The sequence below is a fragment of the Carettochelys insculpta genome, chromosome 6, assembly GCF_033958435.1.
Source record: "Carettochelys insculpta isolate YL-2023 chromosome 6, ASM3395843v1, whole genome shotgun sequence".
Taxonomy (NCBI): Eukaryota; Metazoa; Chordata; order Testudines; family Carettochelyidae; genus Carettochelys; species Carettochelys insculpta.
The window spans coordinates 82,141,678-82,163,744 of NC_134142.1; the positions used below are offsets into that span (position 1 = coordinate 82,141,678).

The window sequence follows — 22,067 nt, forward strand, 5'->3', positions numbered from 1 at the left end:
AATGCAAAGGGTGGAAAGGGCAGTTCATGGGAATCTGTCATCTTTCCTAGAATGACCTGACTGGTGAACACTCCTGTATCATGCTGAAGATGCTGAATGAAGAAGAGAGTGAACAGGAGCACTGGCTTGCTGCTTTCTGGAAAGGTAACAGCTGTTTGTACTAGTGGGAGAGGCAGACTTTGCACAACCATGCTGGTAACCCTTCTCTTCACTTCTTGTCCTGAAGATTTCAGGAGGCGGTTCCTGTCTCTGCTGTCGTATCAGTTCAGCACCTTTCCCCCTTCATTAGCACTGAACATTATACAGACGAAGAATATCAAGCAGGAATTGCAACCCCGTGAGTTTCTAGGATTCTAAAATCCTCCAGAGTGATTTAAGATCTCAACGTGGTTTTTCAAAACGGTTCTTCAGTGACACCTGGGAGTGTTCTACAGCCTGTGATAGAATGCGCCAACGTTGCTGGCTCAGAGAGTGCTTGGCCCAGAGATTCCCAACTGAGCCCCGCTGGTCTGTCTGGCCAGAGGGAGTAGAGGGCCCCAGAGGGATCCTTACTACCAGCGGGACTCCATTACTGGCCAGCCAGATCAGCTGAGCTCAACTGGGAAGCCCGCCCCCACCTCCTGCAGCCCCATGGCAGCAGGGAGCCTGGCTGGGGTGGGGACATGCCCCCTCCCAATAGCCCCACAGCAGCAGGAAGCCCAGCTTGAAGCCTTGTAGTCAACGGGGAGCCTGGCCAGGGCAGGGAACCTGATGGAGGGCCTAGCTAGGCATCCCAGCAGCAGGAGGCCCAGCTGGCTCCCTGGAAGCAGAGCTCCTATTTCCACCCCTGCATCAGTCCAGTGGGTAGCCCCAGGAGCTGAGCCCTCTAGGCAGTCTGGGGGCAGGGAGCAGGTGGCAGCCAGCAGTTGGTCCACCAGGGGAGCCAGCAGGCCTGACCTCCCTGATCCAGCAAATTTCCTCATTTGGGACCACTCAGGCCTCAGGGTGCTGGATCAGGGAGGTAGAACCTGTATTGCTAAGTGAAAACTTCCAGTACTGTCTCCCTAATAGAGTAAAGCTCTCTGATCTAAGCTACCAGAGTTTTGCAAGTCCATTGATATTAGAGGGCTCTTATTGACTAGAAGTTGAAACTGGGCAGTCAGCTGTGGAAGTAAGACACTTGCTTTTCACAGTGGAAGGCAACAAACTTCTGGAAGAGTTTTTATCTTTAGCCTGTGTTAGTCCTTTCTGTGGTGTGAGGGTACATCCACACAAGAGGGAAGATTGACCCTGCTGTGGTTGATCTTCCAGCGTTGATGTAGCATGCCTAGTGGGGACGTGCTAAATCAAATATACTGGGCACCTCTGTCAACCACAGTCCTTCTGCCACTATTCGGTGTAAGGGAAGTCAGTGGGAACACAAGCCTCTATTGACCTCCCTCAGTGGAGACAGCGTGAAAGTCTGAATTAAGGGCTGTTGACTTTAGCTACGCAATTAACCCAGCTGAAACTGTGTGCCTGAATTTAGCCTTCCCCTGTAATGTAGACCTGGCCTAAGAGAAGGAGCCCGGTCTCCATGGCCCACTGTCTTCTTAGGAGAGGGAATCAGGAGGGTAGTTGAGGCGAGTCTCTGTCCCCTCCCTGAGCTTTTATTCCATCTTAAAATTCATACCGGGAGTTTGCACGATTAGATCAGTTGAGGAGTTAGTCACATCCGCTCTTTGTTCATATATACATTTCAGAGCAAGCATGTGGGATGTATTTGCAGCTCTCAGCCCACAGGCAGTTGTTGTTGTTAAAAGTGAACTTCAGTCTCCAGCTCCTGAAGAGCCAAGAAGTGCAGTGCTAATGCTGTTGTCTTTGCTTTGCTCAGCTATCAGCCGTGCTGAATTGGAAGCGGTGTTCCTCCCCTACGACCTGAAGCGGTTGGAGATGTACTCTCGAAACATGGTGGACTATCATTTGATCATGGACACAATTCCCGCCATTGCTAGGATGTACTTTCTTAACCAGCTAGGAGACAAGTCGCTCTCTGCTGTGCAGTCTGTATGTGTATTTGCCTTTCTTACCGTACCCTGCCTTCCCTGTAATGGCCACGCAGCATCAATATTTGTGGAGTGAATATTTTGCTCCTGTGTAACTCCATCCCTGGCTACATCTTGACTCTTCTTTCATGCAGCCTTTTAGTCCAGCTTCTCCCTTTGCAAGTAAGAGTCTCCCCTTCTGTCTGCTTTTCTGTCACCACCTGTGCTCAGAGTGCCCTTTGCTTCCCACTTTCCTGTCCCTCACCTCCAAATCCCAGTGCTTCTGGGAGGTGCCTCTTTTGTGTTCCTGGCTATGCTATCCCCTTCCTGTGCTGGTCTGGGCCTGTATTTGCTTTGAATCTGACCATAGGGACCCTGTTCTCTTATGCATGCTGCAAAGCACTGCATAAGCTTTTAAAATGTTGCTCCCATACTTGCTAAAAGCCACAGGAGGTGGTCTTGGACTAAACTTACATTGATGCCTGTCAAGGACGGGGCAATTTGGGAAGCTCCAAAATTTCATACAATGCAAACTCTCACTCCCCTCACCTGATGTGCTTTTTATTTCACTGGAGCAATACTTAGATGGCAAAATCCGGAAGGCTGGGAAAACCTAACCTTTGTCTCTTTAATAAATAAATAAATGCAGGCTGACCTTCTCTAATCTGAAACTCCTCATCTGGCGACATCCATAATCCAGCATGATTTTAGTTAGCTGCATGGCAATTTGAGTGTGGTCATGTTTCCTGTGGTCCCATGAAGTTTGTTTACAGCCACCAGTCCTGGCTCTGTGTTCTGTGCTGTTATTAGCTGTAATTTGCTCCTGAATATTTTCTAAGAGCCCAGTAAGCCGTGGAAGTGTTGGTAGTGCTACTGGACGGTACTGACCTCCCACGGTCTGGCAAATTCTCTTGTTCGGCACTGGTCCAGGTCCTGAGGGTGCCACATTAGAGAAGTTCAACCTGTACATCTTGCCCTCCAGGCCCTGCTTCTGGGGATTGGTCTGCAACACAAATCTGTGGATGTGCTGGAAAAGGAGATAGAGCTGCCCAGCAGTCAGCTGATGGGCCTCTTCAACAGGATCATCCGCAAGGTCGTCCAGGTAACTGCATCATGGTCAACCTTTTCTCTCTCTCGTGTTATGCCCAACGTAGTGCCAGGCTTGAGCCTTGTGGTGTGAGAAACCTGGATCAGTAGCCTGTATCCTCAGCCTGTCACTAAGAAATCGTTAGACACTCATTGTAAAGAAATGGCTTATACATGGTGGAAAATATAGATGGTTGTGGTGGTTCTGTTGTATTTTCCCGCATGCAATATGTATATTTGTTTATATTGTCAAATGGTGAAGGTGCTGAACTGAAGGTAGGAGGCTTCAGGCTCTAACGTCCATTCATCAAGGTGGTGAGGAAACAAGAACAAAGGTTATGGTGCAGTGTCTCAATCTGCCTTAGAATGGTCATCTCATGGGTCACTGGAGCAGAGCTGAAGCCAGTAACTGTCCAGGAAAAGCTCAGGATCAGGCTCCATCTCCCAGATGAGGCTGACAGCAGGGGTGTCTGTGGATGGATGGGTGGGTGGTGAGGGATGGGTGACTGTCCATGAAACATTTGACTTGGGTAATCAATTCCTTTCGCTTTAGGTCATTTTTGGATTGGTTAGGCTTTTGCCCAGTAATAACGTGGGCTAGATGCAAATTAGTGGCATAAGACTAAAAAGCTCCCCATCTATTTTCCAGTCCCCTGAGTAATGTAACCTGCCTTAGTTCTCAAGTTAATGCCATTGCTTAATAGGCAGAGCTTCTGCATCCTAGAATGCAAGTCACTTCCATTACAGACAGCTCTGTAAGCATAAAATTCTTTTCCTTCAGTTGAAGGAATTAATGTAAATATGTAATGTTTACATGCACCCATTTATGACTCATTTGGGATTGCCAAAGTGAGGTGTGTTACAAGTGACGCTAGATGACTGATTTGTTTGTTTTGTATTAAATGGTCCTTAGCTTCTGCTTTCCAGCAGTGGCTTTTGAGATTGAGTGTTTTAGTGTGCCACAGTGTAGATAATGAACCAAACAAAATCAGAGCACCCCCAGTTCCTCATCCATATTTTAAAGGCAAGAGAATTTGCGGAGTGAGCAGCCAAATGCCTCTTAATTCACATTTAAAGCACTTCTGTGGTAAAACAGCAGTAGCCCCATCGTATGTTAATTTATTCTTTCCCCAGTTGTTCAGCAAGATCCAAGAGAAGGCTGTGGAGGAGCAGATGGCTGTAACAAAGGAAGTTGTAATGGAGCCAACCCTGAAAACTCTGAATGAGGACTTGGTAATAATGATCTTGGTATAAAACTTCCAGTGCGCCTGTCAAACCACTCAGAGCGTTTTCTCTAACCTAGGCCTTGTAAGCTGGATTTCTTCCAATGTAGGAAGTGTTGCATGACATACATGTCCTGCTATAGTAGTTATGGAACTTTGCAAGCTTTAACTGTGCCTTTTAATACTTGTGCTTGTTTCTCCTTTAAATGGCCCTGCATCAGCCCTCCCAGGCTCACCTTTAAATGGCCCTGCATCAGCCCTCCCAGGCTCACCTTTGCATTTTATGTTAAAATGCAGCTACCAGAAAAAAACCAATTACAATGGGAAAAGTTGTTCAGAAACACCCAGTTAGGTCATGGGGGTCGGTTTCTTGGGCATACTGGCTTTTGGATGGGAGTGCACTCAGGCGTTGTAATTTCTGACCTAGCAGACACCCTCGTAATACCCAAGTTACTGCTGTACATAAAACTTAATGTTGTTCTGGGATGTTTCTTTGCAGGAAGAAGCAGCAAAGGAATTCCAGGAAAAACACAAGCAAGAAATGGGGAAGCTGAAGGACATGGACTTTTCACAGTAAGAATTTATCCACAAAAGTTGCACCACAAATATTTCTAGGCATCTAGTTTGAATACCCTGGCTCCAGGAACAATATATTTTTGCATGTGGGGGGCAGGGTAGAAATACTCAAAGGCCTTGTACTCACTTTCAGAGTGTAACAGACATCTGGGTCATATTGTCAGCCAGTAACATGAGCTTTGAGTTAGAGCATGAATAGATTTAGAAATTTGAAGTAGTGTTTCTCAAGTCACATGAGCTGAACTGCTTACTCTGCAATATCTAATAAAGACTGCTGTTATGTTTCTTGGTACCTGGTGACTAGTTTCCTCAAACTTCTGTTAATCCCAGGTAATTAATAAAGGTTTCTTATGGGTAAGTCTCTTGCTTTCAGGCTAGGTTTCACTTTTTAACTTTGTTTTGGTAATAGAAGTCATTGCTCATTGGCACTGACCATCCAGCCGTGCTCAGCTCAACATAAGAGCTGAGATTTGTACCTGAGCAGAGTAGCACGAACAGGAACTTTGTTTCCTATTCTCTACCTCAGGGCTGAGCTCTCTGATTTTTGTTACCTGTGACTTTTCCTACCAGCATTTTTGACCTCTGTGCTCTTGGTGCTTAATCACAGATAGAATCCTAGAACTGGAAGGGACCCCAAGAGGTCATCAAGACCAGTCCCTGCGCTCATGGCAGGACCCGACAGATGTTTGTCTAAGCTGCTCTTTTTTTTTAAAAACAAACAAACAAACAAAAAAAAAAAACTCCTGCTACATTGGCTGGGAATTGAACCTAATCAGCTGCTTTGAAGGCAGTGATACTCACCACTGTGCTCCAGAATTGGGCTGATCAGCCATCAATGGCCTCACAACGTCCTTGTTATCAAGTGACCACCAAGAGAAGGAGCCACCAGTGCACCACCAATGCTTCATTGTGGTTTGAACTCATAACGTCTAGTTCAGCAGACCAATGCGCTGATCCCCTGAGCTAGGGAGCCAGGGTTGTTTGGCCCCATAAGGGGCGATGGTGGGCGAGTGATTTTTGGCTTCTCCACTGTTTGCCTACCCAACTGTGCAACTTGGCAGCCATTTGGGCAACAGCTGTCAATTGAGAGTCCCCAAGCCTAATGTGTGGGAATCTGTAGGGGCCTGAGGTTTGAAGCCTGACCCGGCACCCCACTCCAATAGGGCTGAAGATTGCAGAGAAGTAGTAGAGCTGTAGAGACCTTACAATAAGGCCGAATGCAAGCTACCTCTGTAATGAGACTACAGGAGGGGATGACCAACTCCAGTCTGTTGTGTGATCGCTTAGTTAAATCTACATGCTATGTATCAAACACTTGGCTACCATGGGGAGGGGCTTAAACTGATCAAAATTGGTCTTTCTAGCCTTCCTGCTTAAAGGAAATGTTTAATGTATTATAGCTCCAGTTCCCTGTGCTACTGCTCAGTCTTAATCCTACTCGTTAGCAGAGGAATTACTGAAATACCCTAGACTAGGAGTGGCCAACCAGTTAGAGGCTAAGAGCCAAAACAGCTCTGGACGGAGTGCAAAGAGCCACATATTATTCAGATAAAAATAAATATATAATACGTGGCTCAATGCCCTGCCCCTCTCCCAGAGCCAGGCACTCCCTACCCCCTTGCCTGTAACCCAGTCACCTCCCCCAGAGCCAGGCACCCCCAGCCTCCATGCTCTAACCCTGGCCTTTTCTGTCTTCCCTTCCCTGAGAGCCAGAACCCCCAGGCATGCCTGGTTTCCCCCACCCCCTCCTTCCCAACCTCATCCCTTGCACTCACCAGAGCCACTGCTGCCATGTGCTTCTCCCTCCGGCCACTGGAGTGTGCGCACAGAGCCATATTTCACTGATCAGAGGCACATGTGGCCCAAGAGCCATGGGTTGGCCACCCTGTCCCAGACCATTTCTACAGTGGAGCCTTGGCCATTGATTCCCCAGGAGTTATCCTTAGTTAACTAACTTCTCACAGTAAATACTTGCTGTAGCATCCTGGTTCTTCGTCTTTAGTGCAGCACTGACTTCTGCTGCTTTGCTTTAAAAACAAAAACTTTCAGTCCTGTAAGTGGAAACAGTAGATTGGATGACTATAGGTCTGGTGACATCTGCCAGATTAAAAGCCACAGAGGCTGAAGACCTCTGTCCTGAGAAGGGTTTACAAGTTGAGCAGGTGCTGTGTATGTCCCTTATATGTAAGGGAAAACCCACTTTGGCCTTGACACCCTATCAAAAGGGAAGGCTGTGAACATGCTGCCATTCAGTTCTATACCTGGATGATGCTTCTGCTATGAAAGAGTAGTTTGGTAACACTCATAATGTGGGCAGCTGAAAGAAACCACTTGCTTCACGTCTGTTACTAAACAGCTTTGGGATGCTAAGTTCTTGGTCAGTACTGGCCTAGTTTGGATTCAGACCACAGACGTAGCCATGAAACACTATGTTCTGTATTACAGATCCCACCCCCATTCCCAAAGCCATCCAGTACTGCTGTAAGCCAACCTTTTGTCTGACAGTTTCTCTTCTGTGATGCTGAAACAAGCACTGGCTGCCTATCCGTTTGTGACCAGAAGTGTAATTAGCCTTAATTATTCTCCTTTAAACAGACTTGTTTTTGTTTTTGCCACCTCTCACTTAGGTATATAATCCGAGGTGATGATGAAGAATGGAATGAAGTGCTGACCAAAGCAGGACAGAACGCTTCCATTGTCAGCCTGAAAAGGTTGGGAAAGTTTTTTTTTTAAGAAACAAAATCCATCCACACACTTTTCTTCAGTGCATCTGTCCTTCTCAATTTACTTTACTGTAATACTTAAATGTAGAGTGAAGATGAGGGGTTACATGCACAGGAATTGTGTGTCCTGCTGTGCAAGGTAGATGTCAATGGGGATCCACAGAGTAACTAGCGAGCAGAATGGGTGTCTTCCTCGAGTGGAGGAGATAAGACTGTAGTGAGGCTCTGAAAAACAGTCAGCCCTTTCTATAGCTGGATCCCATCTTGGCTTTTATTAGCCAGTTTGGTAGCTCTCTCTGACTAACCCCACTTTTTCACCCTGCTCCTGCACCTGCTTTATCCTGATTCTCCTTTGGTGGAGGTAATTCTTTTAAGAGTTACTCTTGTTCTATTTTATTTTCTTCTGCTCTGGAGGCAGCTGACACCAGGGGAAGTTTATAGAAAATCATCCTCTCACTCTGAGATGCTGAGGGCCCTCATTCCTGTGACTCCTCTTGGGAGCACATGACTCAGCAGCTCATGGGGGTCAGGCTCTTGTTTGCAAGTGTTAGATGCCCTAGTTTTTTTAAAATCCAGTTTTCTTTCATGTCTCACACAGGTCAGCATGGAATCTCTCTCTCTCTTGATCTGTGCCTCTGGGGATTTATGGATTGGAACTTTCATATGGGTTTTTTTGAGTCCTGGGACAGAAATAATTGTTGCCCATCTTGAATCTTCATTCTGCTTTTTATGTATGCACACTGGTTCTGTGAATGTTGGAAGCAGTGGATGAGTCCTTAAGCACCTAGAAAACCAAAACATGCCAGGACCTTTAAAATTTCATTGAAATTGGAGATCCCCTCCCTAAGCCCAGTGCAGGACTGGTATTTGTGTGCCTGTGTTTTCTGTGGCCAACTAGAGATGCCTTCAGGGGGCTTGACTTTTAAGTATGTGCAGAGTTCCAAGTCCTCTGAAAATCAGGCTACTTTAAGGTGGTTTGAGTTGGGCACCCAAAATCACAAGACACCAGAACATTTAGGCCATATTACTTAGTGCTTTCACTATTCCTGCTTTAAATGAGCCAAGACATGTGCTGCTTTCCCCCACACCACCTCCTTTGGAGACTGTGGAGGCAGCCATCGTTTCTGTGGAAAACCTCCACAGATGTAGGAGATGCGCCCCTGTTGAATTGGAATTCTGACACAACAGTTTTGTTTGTTTCTCAGTGAAAAGAAGAGAAAACTGGACGTGGGAAGGGGACCAAAACAACAAAAGAAATTTAAGAAGAACAAAGATCCAAAGCAGAAGTGGAAGAAATGACTTTAAAAATGCTTATGGACTCGAATGACCAGGAGTGAGCTCCTGTCTAGGGAGCCCCAACCCCCTTTTTAAAATAATGGTTTCTCTTGAAGAAACAGTGACTGGAGGGGGAAGGACTTAGAGGCCTTTTTAAGAATGTATTTTAAGGGGAATGCAGTGACATCTCCAAGAGATGCTGCCCATGAGAATTTTTGTGCGCATGCCTGGGGAGCCTGGTTGGCAAGCAGCACTATGCAACAAACTGGACAGTTAGAAGTGTGCCTGAATGGCTAGGAAACCTCAATTCCCAGGACTAATCAATCCATAAATGGTTTTCCCCTCACCTTTGTGGTTGGTATTTTTATTGGGGGTGGAGGGGCTACTGGAGGTCTCACTTTTAACGTGTATTGCTGTATGATGTGGCATGCTGCTATTTTAATTAGTATGTTTAATTACTGGCCCTTCTCTGTATCAGCTTTCTGTTATGACTGACAGAAGTCTGTTTTCAAATTGAGCCATGAGTTCCATTCGCTATGTGGGGTCCTGATATTCATCAAGCACCAGCAGTGGTCAGTGCCATATGAAGGTGGCCGTGATTCTTGCCCTAAGGAGCTTGAAGGGTATGTTTTTATATGTATTTCTGTTCAGAAAACAAAGCCCAAATCCTGCAAGTCCTGCTTATAGTTTGCCAGAGGGAGCCCCTAATAAGGATGCCTTTGTTTCAATCTTAGTAGGTTATAGGCCCCTTTATGTCTCAGGTGGGGCAGGGGTGTGCTGTTCACTGTGATATGCCTGGTGAATGACTCTAGCATTTCCTTGCTCCTTGAGCTTGTTGTGAGGGGTAGGGCCCTGCTGTCTCTGTGTTGCCTGTCATACATTCAGCTATTGCTGCCTGCTTGGCTTCTCGTACTTTGGGAATGCTGCAGAGGTTGCCATAAAATCAGCCTAGGCTCCAGTACCAGGAAACCAGACTCTTTGCTTACCCTGGCTTTGCCGCAAGTGCCAGCCTCTTCATGCAAACTCTGCAGTCCACTCCTGAGGCAATTAGGTCTCTGCTTACCTGTGGTTCCTCTTGGGGTTTGGGATCTGGTCTGTATCACCCAGGTTCCTTTCTCTTCTTGTGGGGTGTTTGTGATGGAGCTGCTCTCTTCTGTATCTGTGCTGAGCATAGACTCCTGCAAGTAGGGTTGGTCTTAACTCCTGAGGAGCTGCAAACAACTGCAGCAGCTGAAGTTCCACTCTTCCCCTTCCTCCCCCCACCCCCCAGAGTAAGGGGTTCCTCTTTCACTGACCCAGGCCCACAGCCTAACCCCAATTTTGCCTCTCATGCTCATTCCTTCCCCTGCATGTATTTTTCTGGTCACCCACCTTCCTTACTCTTCCCTCCTAGCCCAAACAGACTGGGAGCTATTAATGGAGAAGTAAGCTGTATCCAGAGCACTATGCTACAAATGGCTGTAAATCTTGACCTGCTCACAGCCCCTGCTGCAGGAAAGACTGACTGACTCTAGAGTCCCTCCAATTGCCCCATGAAACTCTTAAAAACCTGTTTTTTCTTCAGCTGTCTCCATTTGGACATGTGCTGGTTTTCCTCCCCAATAAGCTGTTTTGATTTGTGGGGCTGATTAACCAGAATGAAGGGCTAGTACAGTGCTTGTCCCTCCCTTTTGTTAATTACTCCATTGGAAAGTATGCTCTGCAGGAAAACTACCTTTCTAACAGGTCAGGTTGTTTGAGTGTCCTGAAGATTTAATTTATATGCTGCCCCAAATGCAAAGAGAAGTAGTTCCTTCCTAAGGCAGAGTCTCTAAGGCTAATTAACCTGAAAAGCTGCACCTGAGGGAGAGTCGGGGCTTGCCAGGCTGATTGGTGATGGAGCCCAGCTGAGAAGGAATGGGAGGGGCTAGGAAGCAGGCTGTCCCTAGGAAAAGGGAGATGTTTGTGGGGCTGTAGAATTGAGTAGTCTGCAGTGACTTCTAGGGAAGAGGGGTTTGGGCTGGTAAACCTGGATAGCTAGAAGATACAGGAAGGAGCAAAAGGATGGGGGGAGAGACTACATTTTCTCAACATAGGGTTCTTGGGCTGAAACATGGAATAGAAGGTGGGCTGGGTTTCCATACCAGCTACTGGGAAAGTGGCACTGATTGGGCAGTGGTTCACTGGGACTTGGCTAACTCTGAAAGGGGAAGACTGCAGTGATGCAGCCAGAGGGCCAAGTCACAAAGAGGGAGCACCCCCAGTCATGCAGAGAGAAGCGTGGCAGGGCTTGCCAAAGAGCAGCTGAAGGAAACATTGGACTAGAAGCAGCTAATCCCTAGGGCAGCTAGGAGGAGATGCCTTTGTGGTAAGTGAATCCTGTGATCTACCTGTTGAATGTCTTGCTGGCCTTTTGACCAGAAAGGTGGAATGCTTTTCCTGTTGCACATCACTGCGTAAAGCCAGAAAACTTTCACACCCCCCCGACTGTAAAATGTAGAACTGGTGAAAACCACTGAGCCTCTCATAAAAAATCACTGAACTGCAGTCCTCCTAACAGGAGCCATTGCTCTGCAGTTGAAGTTGAAATCTGTTGTAGGGCCCGCTTTGGCTGTGGTGTCTACCAGAAGCCAGGTTGTGTTTAGGTGAGGTGAATGGGCAGAGGGCTTGTAGGCCAACTGAGGAAGCTGATTTTTATTTCCAAATGCCTCAGTATGCATTATAAATTGAATATCTTTGTGTGTCTCCACCACTATCTGTCAGATCAGGGATATGGTCTACCTGTGTGTAAAACGGACTTGCCCTAGGCTTCGCAGTGGTATCTGGCTGCTCTCCTGCTGTAAATGTTACAGGTAGAAGTGTGAACTCATAAGCAGGGTGTCGGACTGATTGTTACCACTCCTACCCTTGACTTTCTTTGGACAAGTCACGTAACTTCTTTGTGTCTTAGTTTGTTCAGGTAGGGATAATTTGTAGCCTGAACACACTGATGGGCTTGATTAATGTTTGTATAATGTGTTATGTGATCTTCTGTCAGAAGGTGTAATATGTTCAGTGGAAATTAATTGATAATGTAGCTTGCTAAATCATATTCCTCCCCTGCCCCGTGCACAACAAATGCCTTCATTTTGCTTTCCAGCCGTGTTTTGCAGGAGTAGTATATTACAGTGGCAGGTTGCCCTTCTTAGTTTGCGAATACTTTGAGTTTGCAGACCCCATAGTCAAAAAGTATAAAGGATTGTTGGCCAGGTGACATTTGTGTGATAACTATTACTATCTGTGCTGTTTTAAGATGTGTGTGTGGAGATGCCTGTTTCTACTGGGGATTCTAAAGTGGGTTTTAAACCTGTTTGCATCCTGAGTGGGTAAGATTACACTAGATTCTTTAAGCAAACTAGTAAAATGTAAGAAGGTGGAGCTGTTAACTGCTCTTCATCTGACTTCTTTGCTAAGCACTCTTATCTTTGGTTATAGATTCTTACCCTGAATATGCATTGGATACAACCTAATGTCTCTGAGACATTGGTAAGAGGCTCACACATTAGAGCAGTTATTAATTAGCATTTCTGATCAGTTTCTGGAATAGATACTAGGTTAGTTGGGCAGAATATTGACCCTTTTTTTATAAAGGAAGTGAGTGTTTTCCAGTTGTTTGGTTTATGAAAACTTTGTGATCACTAAATTCCAGATTCCTCCTCCTGCTCATCTGGCACTTATGAATTGGAAAAGAAAAAAAACCAACTGCTGCAGTAAATGGCACCATATTTTTATAAGTTTAGTTGAACCACATATTCCCCGACTGTGCTTCAGATCAGTCTAGTAGATTAAATTGCAGCTAAGAAGAAGTTTGTTGAAATTCGCCCATTTAGCTTCATGAGAATCTAAAATGAGAACAGATAATGCCTTTGCAGAGTTACTCTAGTGTTTTCTCAGACATTGCTGCTGTCTTTGAATTGAGGGAAATTTTCTTGGCTACTGAGGTTATGATAGCTGGAAGAGCTAGGATGGTGAGGGTTTCCTGGCTGCTTTGCTTGTATCTCCTAGGCAGGTCCAAGGTCTCCCCGTACAGAATTCCTAGCCACTGAGTACCAAATATTCCCCTTTGCCACAAGAACCAATCTTAAACTCCTCCTTTGCTGTGTTATCAATTGTACAGCTCTTGTGCTAGCTGCTCTTGTGGCAAGTGGCTTTAATGTCTATGGCTACTCTGTGCTGGTTGTAGCTGTCCCCCCAGGACAGCGCTGTGCAGGCCCAGCCTTAGGGGGCATGGCACCTGGGTCGAACTTGCATTTAGGTGTCCCTGGCCCCTGGGGGCTCTGCAGGCTTGCCAGCCCCTGCGCTGCGCTCCCTCTGCCTCTAACCCTGGGCCTGCTCCTGTACTTCTGTCCCCAGCCTCTCTCTCCCTAAGCCCTGCCCATGTGGGAAAACTGACCCCTCTGCACGGAGCAGCTGGCATTGTTGCTTGCTGCTTGCATCAAATGATGCTCCTCCATACGCCCCTAGGGGGCAGTGAAGGAGGGACTGAAGAACTGATGTCCCTGTGTCCCAGTCGCTTCCCAGCTCTGGGCAAGGCAATTCTGAGGCAGGCAGTAGGAGGTGGGGAAAGTGACCTGGCTGCAGGGAGCGCTGGGTGTTGCTCCCCCCTTAGGTGTGTTGGTGGGAAGCAGCATCTGTGAGGCGCTGCTCCCTCTGCCCACCCCCAGTAATACTCCTCCGTTGGGAGGGAGAAATGTGCCCCCCCCACCCCCAAGCCAGCCAGGAGCAGCTTCTGAGTGGGCACAGACAGCGTGCAGCTCTGCGATGCCGCCCAGTGTCCGCTCGACCCCTGGGGGCCCATCCTGCCACAGTGCATCCTCCCAGATTAGTGCCCAGGGCCTCTCTGGTCAGAATCTGTTGCTTTACCACCAGGCTCTGTGCACCTGCCATAGGCTCCTGTTACAGCCCCACTAGTCCCCAACTCCCGCTTGGTGTGACGCTTGTCAGACAACTTCTTCCATTTATCGGGTGGCTTCAGAATCTCCTATTTGTCTTAGGGCCCTGTGCTGCCTTCGAAACTGACGCTCTAGGGCTCCCTCTTCGGCATCGCCCAGCCATTGTGCCTGGCCTGCTGTCTGACCCTTCACACAGCCCTCGAATCAAATGGGATCTGTTTTTCCTTACCCAACAACCACTTCCTCTCCACCCCTTGAACACGGCTGGCCAGGAGCAGGGTGCTTCTGGTTACTCTTGGCATGTGCTCATGCGTGGGAGGGGTTATGGGCGCCCCAGCAGAACCCAGGCATGCAGTTCCTTTGCTGCATGCGCTGTATAGCAGAGGGCCAATGCCGGGTGAACTGCTTGTGCTTCTGCGCTAGCCACCCCCACCCATCACTCCTGACAGTTCCTATAATGCATTTGCTGTTCGGGCTGTCGGAGCACGTCTCTAATGCACTCCAGGCCCCCAAGGCTAGTCCTGTGATTCCAAGCCTGGGCTCAGCCTGTGGAGGCAGGAGCTGAGCTGTTGCTATAGGTATCTTCCCCTCTCTTCCCTGTGTGCAGCAGTGACCCTGTCAGCCTGTGACGAGCGAGTGCTCTGGCTAATTGGAAGGAAATGGCAAAGCCCACAGATGAACTGAGCAGCGCTCTCGGCAGGAAGGTGGTTAGTCATGACCTAGTTGTCAGTGGAATCAGCCTGCCTTCCTGGAGACCTGGGAGCTATTGTGACAGCTGGTGTGACCTCCCTGACCTCTGGGGGGAGGGGAGCAGATCTGGTGCTGCAGTTATGGTTAGTGGGGCAGGAAGGGGAGATGGGGATCTGCCAGAGTGCTCCTTTGCCCGCTCTCTAGCTACAAGAGTTGAGTTTCCATAGCCCTGAGCTCTGAATATGTGAGCCAGGTGCTAGAGCAGGGAGCCCTTTGCCTCCAATAGCACTGCATGCAGTTAGGGGACAAATGAAGAGACAAGTGTCTTTATTCTCTCCCGTAGTGGTTTTTATACCATGCTGCCACAGTATCTGACTGCCTTCGAGTAGTGCATTAAGCAGCATGGCTGCGGGTTCATCATCCATTGTTTGGTCTTGTCCTGGAGCCTGATGTTTGATTAGCCAATATTTTGGGGGCGATTTGAATGCTTAAATATGCAGATCACTAACTTATTAGAACAGTAACAAAAGGATCAATATTTTCTGATCTCCAAAGGCTTAGCGTTAGAAACAGACTCGGGCCTACTTGTGAAAAACAAGTTGCTGAAGTTATTTTTAGCTCAGAATAATGCAAAACGATGAGAAGTTCTAAGAGGCAAACAGCGTTACGCTGCAGTCAAACGGTGGGCTGCTGCTCGCATCAGGGCCTTCTTTCTGGAATAGCTCATATTTGATTGTGGTCAAAGATGCAGTCAGCTGATCATTCAATGACCTGCATGCAGGCCCACCTCTTCTGTACAGAGGGAGCAGTATATGCCTTACTGTGTATTGATGTAGTAGTGGTGGGTTGTGGGTTTTTTTTTTTTTTAACTTTAAAAAAAAAGTTGGTATTAGACAGCAAGTTGGTTGCCTGTTGGTATTAGACAGCAAGGTTAAATACCTGAAGTGGTGAGATTCATTGGTCCTCGAATCCTCTCGGGCTAGGTTGGGGAACCTGGGGGGATACCATCACACAAACATCTAGACCTCATGATCATAGGGCAGTATCTGTATCAGAATTATGCCTAAATTTGTTTTTCATAAGGTGCGCAGCAGAAAACTCTTGCAGCGAGAGCAGTGCCTTCACAAAGGCTTTCCACCCGCTCAGAGCAAAGCTAAGCTGGAAGTGTGCTGACAGATGAGATGTAGAATTCTTCCCCTCTCTGGGCTGTGGGAGCTCCTGGGAGACTGAGCAAGGCAATTTGAGAATTTAATTCTGTGTAATTACGTGCACTCCACAGGAGTGGCAGGTTCAGGGCAATGGGCTGTGACTGCTCTGCAAAGGAGGCCAGCAAGCCTGCTGAGGGCCTCTGAAGGGGTGTAATGGTTATGTGATCGATCGCTCTTGAGCGCCAGTTACTGCAGTGGAAGTAGGGGTGGGGTTGGGGGATTTGTTCTGAAATCTAAATTTGCAGTCCAGTTTTGGAAGCAGTCCCTGTCTCCAACAGGCCCCTGGAGAGCCCTGTATCTGCTTCTGCAGCATGAGCCCAGATTCAGCCAAGAAGCCCACCTGTTAATTGTGAAATACAAGACCCGGCTTGATGGCTTGGCCCTGTCTCAAACATTTTGGCTCCTGTGGCTGCTCTCATGGAAGAGACTGGCATTAAGGGGAGAGCTTGAAAGTCGGGGAGCATGTCTGCTTCAGCTCCGAAATATCACATCAGCCAGTTTTGTATAGAGGGATTTATATTGTTATAACTAAATGGAGTATGGCTGTACCCTCAGTCTAACTCAACTCATCCCTCTGCCTCCAGCAGGGGAAAGCATTGTGCTGTGTCACGCAATCACTCTCATCTAACTGGGTTTCCAGCCTACTGCGAGGACTGATTTGTCGGTCTCCCTGGGGCACTCCCCCCCCCCCCCCCAACAGTGCTGGGGTGCATCTGTCAGTCTTCAGCCACTGTCTGAGATCTCCAGATTACAAGGTCCAGTTACCTGGTGGTTTGTGGTTCTACTGCGTAACAGGAGCCTCTGTAGAAAGCTGTCCTACTGTTCCACATGTGCGAATGAGGTAAGGAGTATGTAAGGAGGCTGAAAGAGGCATATTTTATTTTACTGGCACTAGGACTGCTTGTACCATGGCAGCTGGTGTGTTTCTTCTTTCCTATGGAGAGGTTTACTCTGAAATTGTCACTTGCTTGGAGAGCAGCAGTCCTGGAGTGTCTCAGATCCCCCCCAATATGCAACAGATGAGTTCCTGAGCGAAGGACACCCCAGTGAGAAGTAGGTTATTCCTGTATATTTCCTTTGAAGTTCCATGCTTCTCTGGAGCCACCTGAGCTTTGCCCTGGGAACTTGCCAAAAGCCCATGTGCAGCACTTCCTGCACCCTAGGGCTGTGGGACACACCTGGCTCTCACCAGAGGGGCCCTCACCCAGCCCCTGTGATGCCTAAGAGGTGGGCTGGCTGGTGGGGACTGGCTCTAGGCTTATGACCAGGGCGTTGCTGCTCGCCTTCGAGGCTGTCTCTGCCTCTGGATCCAGCAGCTCCTCCTCCTCCTCTGGGGGCTCCAGCTGTGTTGGGCACTGGGGGAAGGGCCTCTGGAGCTGTGTCAGCGGTGCGGGTTGGAGGTGATGTGTCTTCCCCTCCCCACCAGGATGTTGTTGGTTCCTTGTAATAGGGCGAGGTGGCAGGTCCTGCCTTGGAGCATTGGTCAGTGTCCCGGGCTTGGATGTAGCCCTCCCAGAGCTCCTTTGCCTTCTCCTGGCCCTGCTTCATGCTGTGGGAGGAGTGGCTCCATTCTGCCAGAGCAGTGGCCATCCGATCATAGGCAGGGGCATTATGGCACTTCACCATGGGGTCTTGGAGTAGCTCCTCCTTGCCTCACAGGCCCGGGAGGGGGCCCACTTCTCGGTGCCCCGGAGTAGCTCCTGGGACTGCACCCTCGAGGGTCCAGGGGTGTCTCACTGTCTGCCCTCTGTGAAGGCTCTCGAGAGAGCAGTGGCTATGACTGTGTGGGGGACCACATGTTACTCTGTTGCCTCCACGCTCTCAGCTTTCTGCTACAGGGTTCCCTGTGGATTTAAGCAGGGCTGGAGGCAGGCACCCTAAAGTACTGCTTGCTGTGGACAGGGCATCCCCTGGGGCACCTACATAGCACCCTGGAGGCCTTTTTGGTGGACAGAAGACCCCCAGGACACCCAGACTGTTGCCAGGTGTTCTTCCTCATGGGGAGAGGGAGATGGCTGTTGGCACAACTGCTGCGTTCTGCTGATTTACTGTTGACAGAACGCCTTGGGAATCTGGATGCTCTGTGGGTTTTGTCGACCAAACCCTCTAGTGCAGACGTAGCCTGAGTGCACAGCACCTCTCAAGCCCTAAAGCCATAGTGCTGGTGCCAGGGCAGCTGAGGCAGTGGAAGTAGGATACTTGTGTACCTTTATACCTTTTTCTGTGCTTGATATATCAGCCAAAAGGTGGGTAAGGGCCCTTCTTACGAGTCCTGTCCTTCTGCAATTGGGAGTGAGAAGGGTTAACTGGTAAGCCTCACCCTAAACACTGAGGATTACCTTAACCCCATAGGGGCTGGAGCAGTTGTCCCCCTCCACTCTGGGCAGGGGTTTGCTCCAGCCCCATGGGGCTACTGCAGGGTGAGGTACACTAGCCTGCCTGGAACCGTCCCCAGCTGCAGCAGCCTGGGGTGCTGGTGGCGGCTGGACAGGTTGCATGCAGTATGCTGGGGTGGGGGTTGCTCTGGCCACACTGGAGTGCTCCCCACCTGCAGCAGCGCCATGGGCAGGGAAACTCCAGCCCAGCTCAAGCAGCCCCAGGAAAGAGGCAGGTGGGCTGGAGTAGTCTCCCCAGCTGCCTGCCTCCTTTCAGTGAAACAGCATTTACATCCCTTTTAGAAGAAGAAAACATTTTTTTTTAAAGTTAATTAAGATGTAGTCCTCCTGCTGGCTTGCCCACTATCTCCTCTTCTGAGTTACCTCCATAGTACATACATTTTGGGCTTCTCAGGCTGCGTCGCTCTGTCATCAAACCTGTTTTGCCATAGCCTGACCTTTGCCTGAAGATTTCCACAGAATCACTGCCTCTCCTGAGACACTTTACATGGCTCTCAGCTGCTGAACTGGGAGAGAAGGCACAACTAATGGGGAAGGCTATAGCTCAGTCTTCCTCCTGAAGACTTTATTTATTTTCCCTCCCTCTCCCCTGCTCCCTGTTTGATAATGCTGGTGCTCTAAAAAGTAAGTGATTCTTAGGCAGGAAAGAGAGAAATCCTATTGTGTTACCTCAAGTAGACACCTACTGCCGTCCCTCTCCATCCTCAGTAATGTCTCCCACAGTACCAGCACTGATGAGCTTGCTGTGCTTCATGGGGCATTTTCAGAATTGTTCCTGTCTGTGAAAGGTAAACTACAGCAGTCCCTTGAGGTACCGGAGGGTTCCATTCCCACGCACTTCTGCGCAAGTCAGGGGGCGGCTTTTTTCCCATGGTGGAACGCATGTTCTGCAGCCAGGGAAGCAGCAGGAGCACCTGGAGCTCCTTTTGAAGGGTAAGTCCTGGGGGTGGGGGTGGGGCGCATTGGAGATTGAACTAGAGCTGCATAGGGAGGGTTTGAACAGGGGCTAGAAGGGCTCATGGCTGCCACTTCTCTGGGGCTTGGTTGCAGCTGGGAGGAGCTTTCACCACTGCGGGGTGGGGGGGGGCGGTGAGCCCCGCCCTGCGCAGTTGGTGAGCCAGGGCTGGGTGGGGCTGGGAGGATTTTGAGTTGCACTTAACATTGTGAGTTAAGTGCAACTCAAAATTGCACATTTCACGAGTTTACTGTACACACCTACAGGCACCCCTAGTCCTACATACACACAGGTATGAATATACAGAACAGCCTTGTGTCCAGCAGGGGGGAAATGTTATTGTGTAACACCTCCATAGCAACTCCCCCTTTCCAAATCTAATGGGTCATACACCTCATGTGGACAAGGCACATGAGTAGGGAGCATTTTTGTCCAGTGAGTGTTTGCCCAAACGTGCTGGCTCATGTGCATGTTCTGATACCCCTGCCCAGACATCATCCCAACCCATTGCAGCCCCTCATTAAAATAACTGAGTCAGTACACCAACCATAAGTGTTAGTTACGTTGTTAGCAAAACCCTGGTACCTTTACATAAAAGACAACATTAATGTACAAGTTAACACAGACATTACAGCAATAAAACTGGACTAATGCTTTTGTACAGATAGCTCACGCAACTCTGAAATATTGTCCTGGATGTGGCCTCTTGGGGGTGACTTCCCCTGCTAAAGTAGGAATAGCCTCTGCCTGTCAGAATAAACAGGATTAATGAAGCTGGTGCTCTTCCAAGCTGTGTTTTATAATCAGTCAGACCAGCTGGTGCTTTCAGCCAATTTCCAAGTGATAGGCAAACTCTGTTTATGAGGCCCTGACTAGCCAAGCTCCCTCTCACGCAACTTGCTTGTGATTTGTGATCCTGTTGACCAGTTAGTTGGAGATGCTGCAAGCTGCCTTTCCTTTCCCATCCTCCCCCAACCATTGACTACTGTTCTCACCTGAGCCTGTGCCTTCTAGCAGCATGCTAGCATTTAATCATTCAGATTTCCAAGAAATACCAACTCTGCAGTGGAAGCTGCTTCTCCTCCTGCAGCCTAAAAGGACGCATTTTAGGCTAAGGCTTCCCATATGTGCCAACAGACCAGTAGGGAATGGCTGTAGGGGATGAGTGGACATCAGTCACCTGCTTACATCTTTGTTTCTAAGGCCTGCACTTGTACTTAAAGTTCGATAGATGTTTGTAAGCGAAGAAAATATGTGACTCTGGTGTGCTAAAGTTAGTGTCTGGTTTTAAGTACTGCAATGTAAATGTTTCCTGGACATAGAGGGCAAAGGTACATTAATGGGTGGCAAGTATGATGCAGTATATCCTTACCCCCAGCTCCCATGGCAGTAAGGCATGTGGGGAAGTATCATCCCCATTACTTCCATCTGGACAGCTGAAGAGAGAAGTGGCTTGTCCAAGGCCACAAGTTTGTCAGAGCTGGCATCAGGCCCTCCCTCTCCCACCCCACCCCCTTCCAGCATAAGCCAGCACAACATTAAGGAATAGTGAGCTGTATGTTCCTGCTTGGCTTACAGTGGGTCTAGGTCCTACACAGAATATTAGGGTTTACTGCAGCTCCTGCTGAGTAATTTTGAAAACCTCCCCCTCTTATTGCATCAGTCACTAGTCCCCCCAGGAGTGGTGTGTGCCCTGCCCAGGCTGTTAAAAGATGAGAGGACAAACACTACAAAACATTTAATCAAACCTTTGAATAGGGTGGGTTATTTTCTCTTCAGTTGGGCCCAAATCACTTAAGTCAGCTACCCCTGAACACAGACAAGTAGATTAAAACTCTTAAATTCTCCAAAGTAGGTGTTAATTGTCAATTGGTAATTGTAGAGGCCTATTATTAGCCTCTTCCCTTTTCTCAGCCTTGTGGTTTACTAAGTGTGTGCCATAAGGTGCAAATAATGTATGGGAAATAATGCTAGTCTTTTGCCCTGTGTAAAAGGTGGTCATAGCAACAGACTAGTCCTGTGTGCTCACTACTATACAACATCACTTCAAGTGACTCAATGCTTGGGGGCTATGGGATTAGAGGACTCTGAACCCACACATCTAAAAGCACCATGTGCGCATATACATCAACCTGAGAAGGTTTGATAGATGGTTGAGATTAGCATGTTAGAGAAGCGGCTCCTGTTAAGATGTGCTCTGCTGCATTTGCATTCTGTTTCCTTAGCAGCTTTTGCCTTATGCTCCAGAAAATGGCAACATAGAGCCGCTCATCCAGCGCGGGGCTTGGTTGCTGCCTCAGTTTTTCTTGTTGGCGAGGTGCTGATGCTGTGCAGCACAGAAGAAAAAGCCACCTCCCTTCCTTCATTGTTAGCACCCAAACATACTCCCCAGAGAAATGAAGGCCCTAAGGCCTCAGCTTGCGGGGGCTTGCAGCACCAGCCAGTGGTTCCATAAGGCAGACCTGGAAGCTCTGGCTGGATAAGGTCCTGTGCCAGTACGGTGTGGTGCCCTAGTGCTGCTGCTGCTGCTGCTGCTGCTGCGTCCCTGCCTCACACTCTTGAGGTGATGTAAATAGAGTGCAAGCGACTGGCCAATGTTGTCTGCAGGTCCCGCAGAGGGTCCAGACCCTGCACCTTGCTGTTCCTGCCATAGATGAGCTGTCGGAAGGAGTCCTGTTCCAGCAGGGAGCTCATGTGTTTGAGGAAGAAGCCCTCGCAGAACGAGGCCAGTTCAGGTGCACTGTGAATCTGTAAAACAAACAAGAGTCAGTGACTTTCTCTGCCTGTGCTAAGCCCTTCCCCTCTGCCTGCTTCACTGGACAAGATGGCTGCAAAACAAATGACCGTGGGGGAAGGGGTACCCCTGCTAAGTTCAACTATCCTTTTCCTCTTCCTGCGTGTGCGCGTGCAGCCAGAGCAGTTCAGCTTACTGGGATATTTACCAGGGGATTAAGTACACCTTATTTTTAATCCTCTGATCTCCTGCTGTTAGCTAGGCCACAGTACAGTGGTCCTTAAAGAA

The 22,067-nt window shown here is 48.5% G+C and overlaps 2 protein-coding genes across 2 annotated transcripts in view; one reads left to right on the plus strand and one right to left on the minus strand.

The window, feature by feature from the left end:
* Positions 1 to 9,545, plus strand: part of NAT10 (N-acetyltransferase 10) — a 33,506-nt gene extending 23,961 nt beyond the window's left edge. Inside the window, exons 22-29 of the mRNA XM_074997480.1 lie at positions 51 to 144; positions 227 to 337; positions 1,853 to 2,025; positions 2,986 to 3,105; positions 4,224 to 4,322; positions 4,812 to 4,885; positions 7,516 to 7,599; positions 8,817 to 9,545. Of these exons, the coding sequence (XP_074853581.1) occupies positions 51 to 144; positions 227 to 337; positions 1,853 to 2,025; positions 2,986 to 3,105; positions 4,224 to 4,322; positions 4,812 to 4,885; positions 7,516 to 7,599; positions 8,817 to 8,910 (849 nt within the window). The 3' untranslated portion in view covers positions 8,911 to 9,545. The remainder of the gene's footprint in view (positions 1 to 50; positions 145 to 226; positions 338 to 1,852; positions 2,026 to 2,985; positions 3,106 to 4,223; positions 4,323 to 4,811; positions 4,886 to 7,515; positions 7,600 to 8,816) is intronic.
* A 10,066-nt stretch (positions 9,546 to 19,611) lies between these two features.
* Positions 19,612 to 22,067, minus strand: part of ABTB2 (ankyrin repeat and BTB domain containing 2) — a 199,593-nt gene continuing 197,137 nt past the window's right edge. The window contains exon 17 of the mRNA XM_074998935.1: positions 19,612 to 21,793. Coding sequence (XP_074855036.1) covers positions 21,596 to 21,793 — 198 coding nt within the window. The 3' untranslated portion in view covers positions 19,612 to 21,595. The remainder of the gene's footprint in view (positions 21,794 to 22,067) is intronic.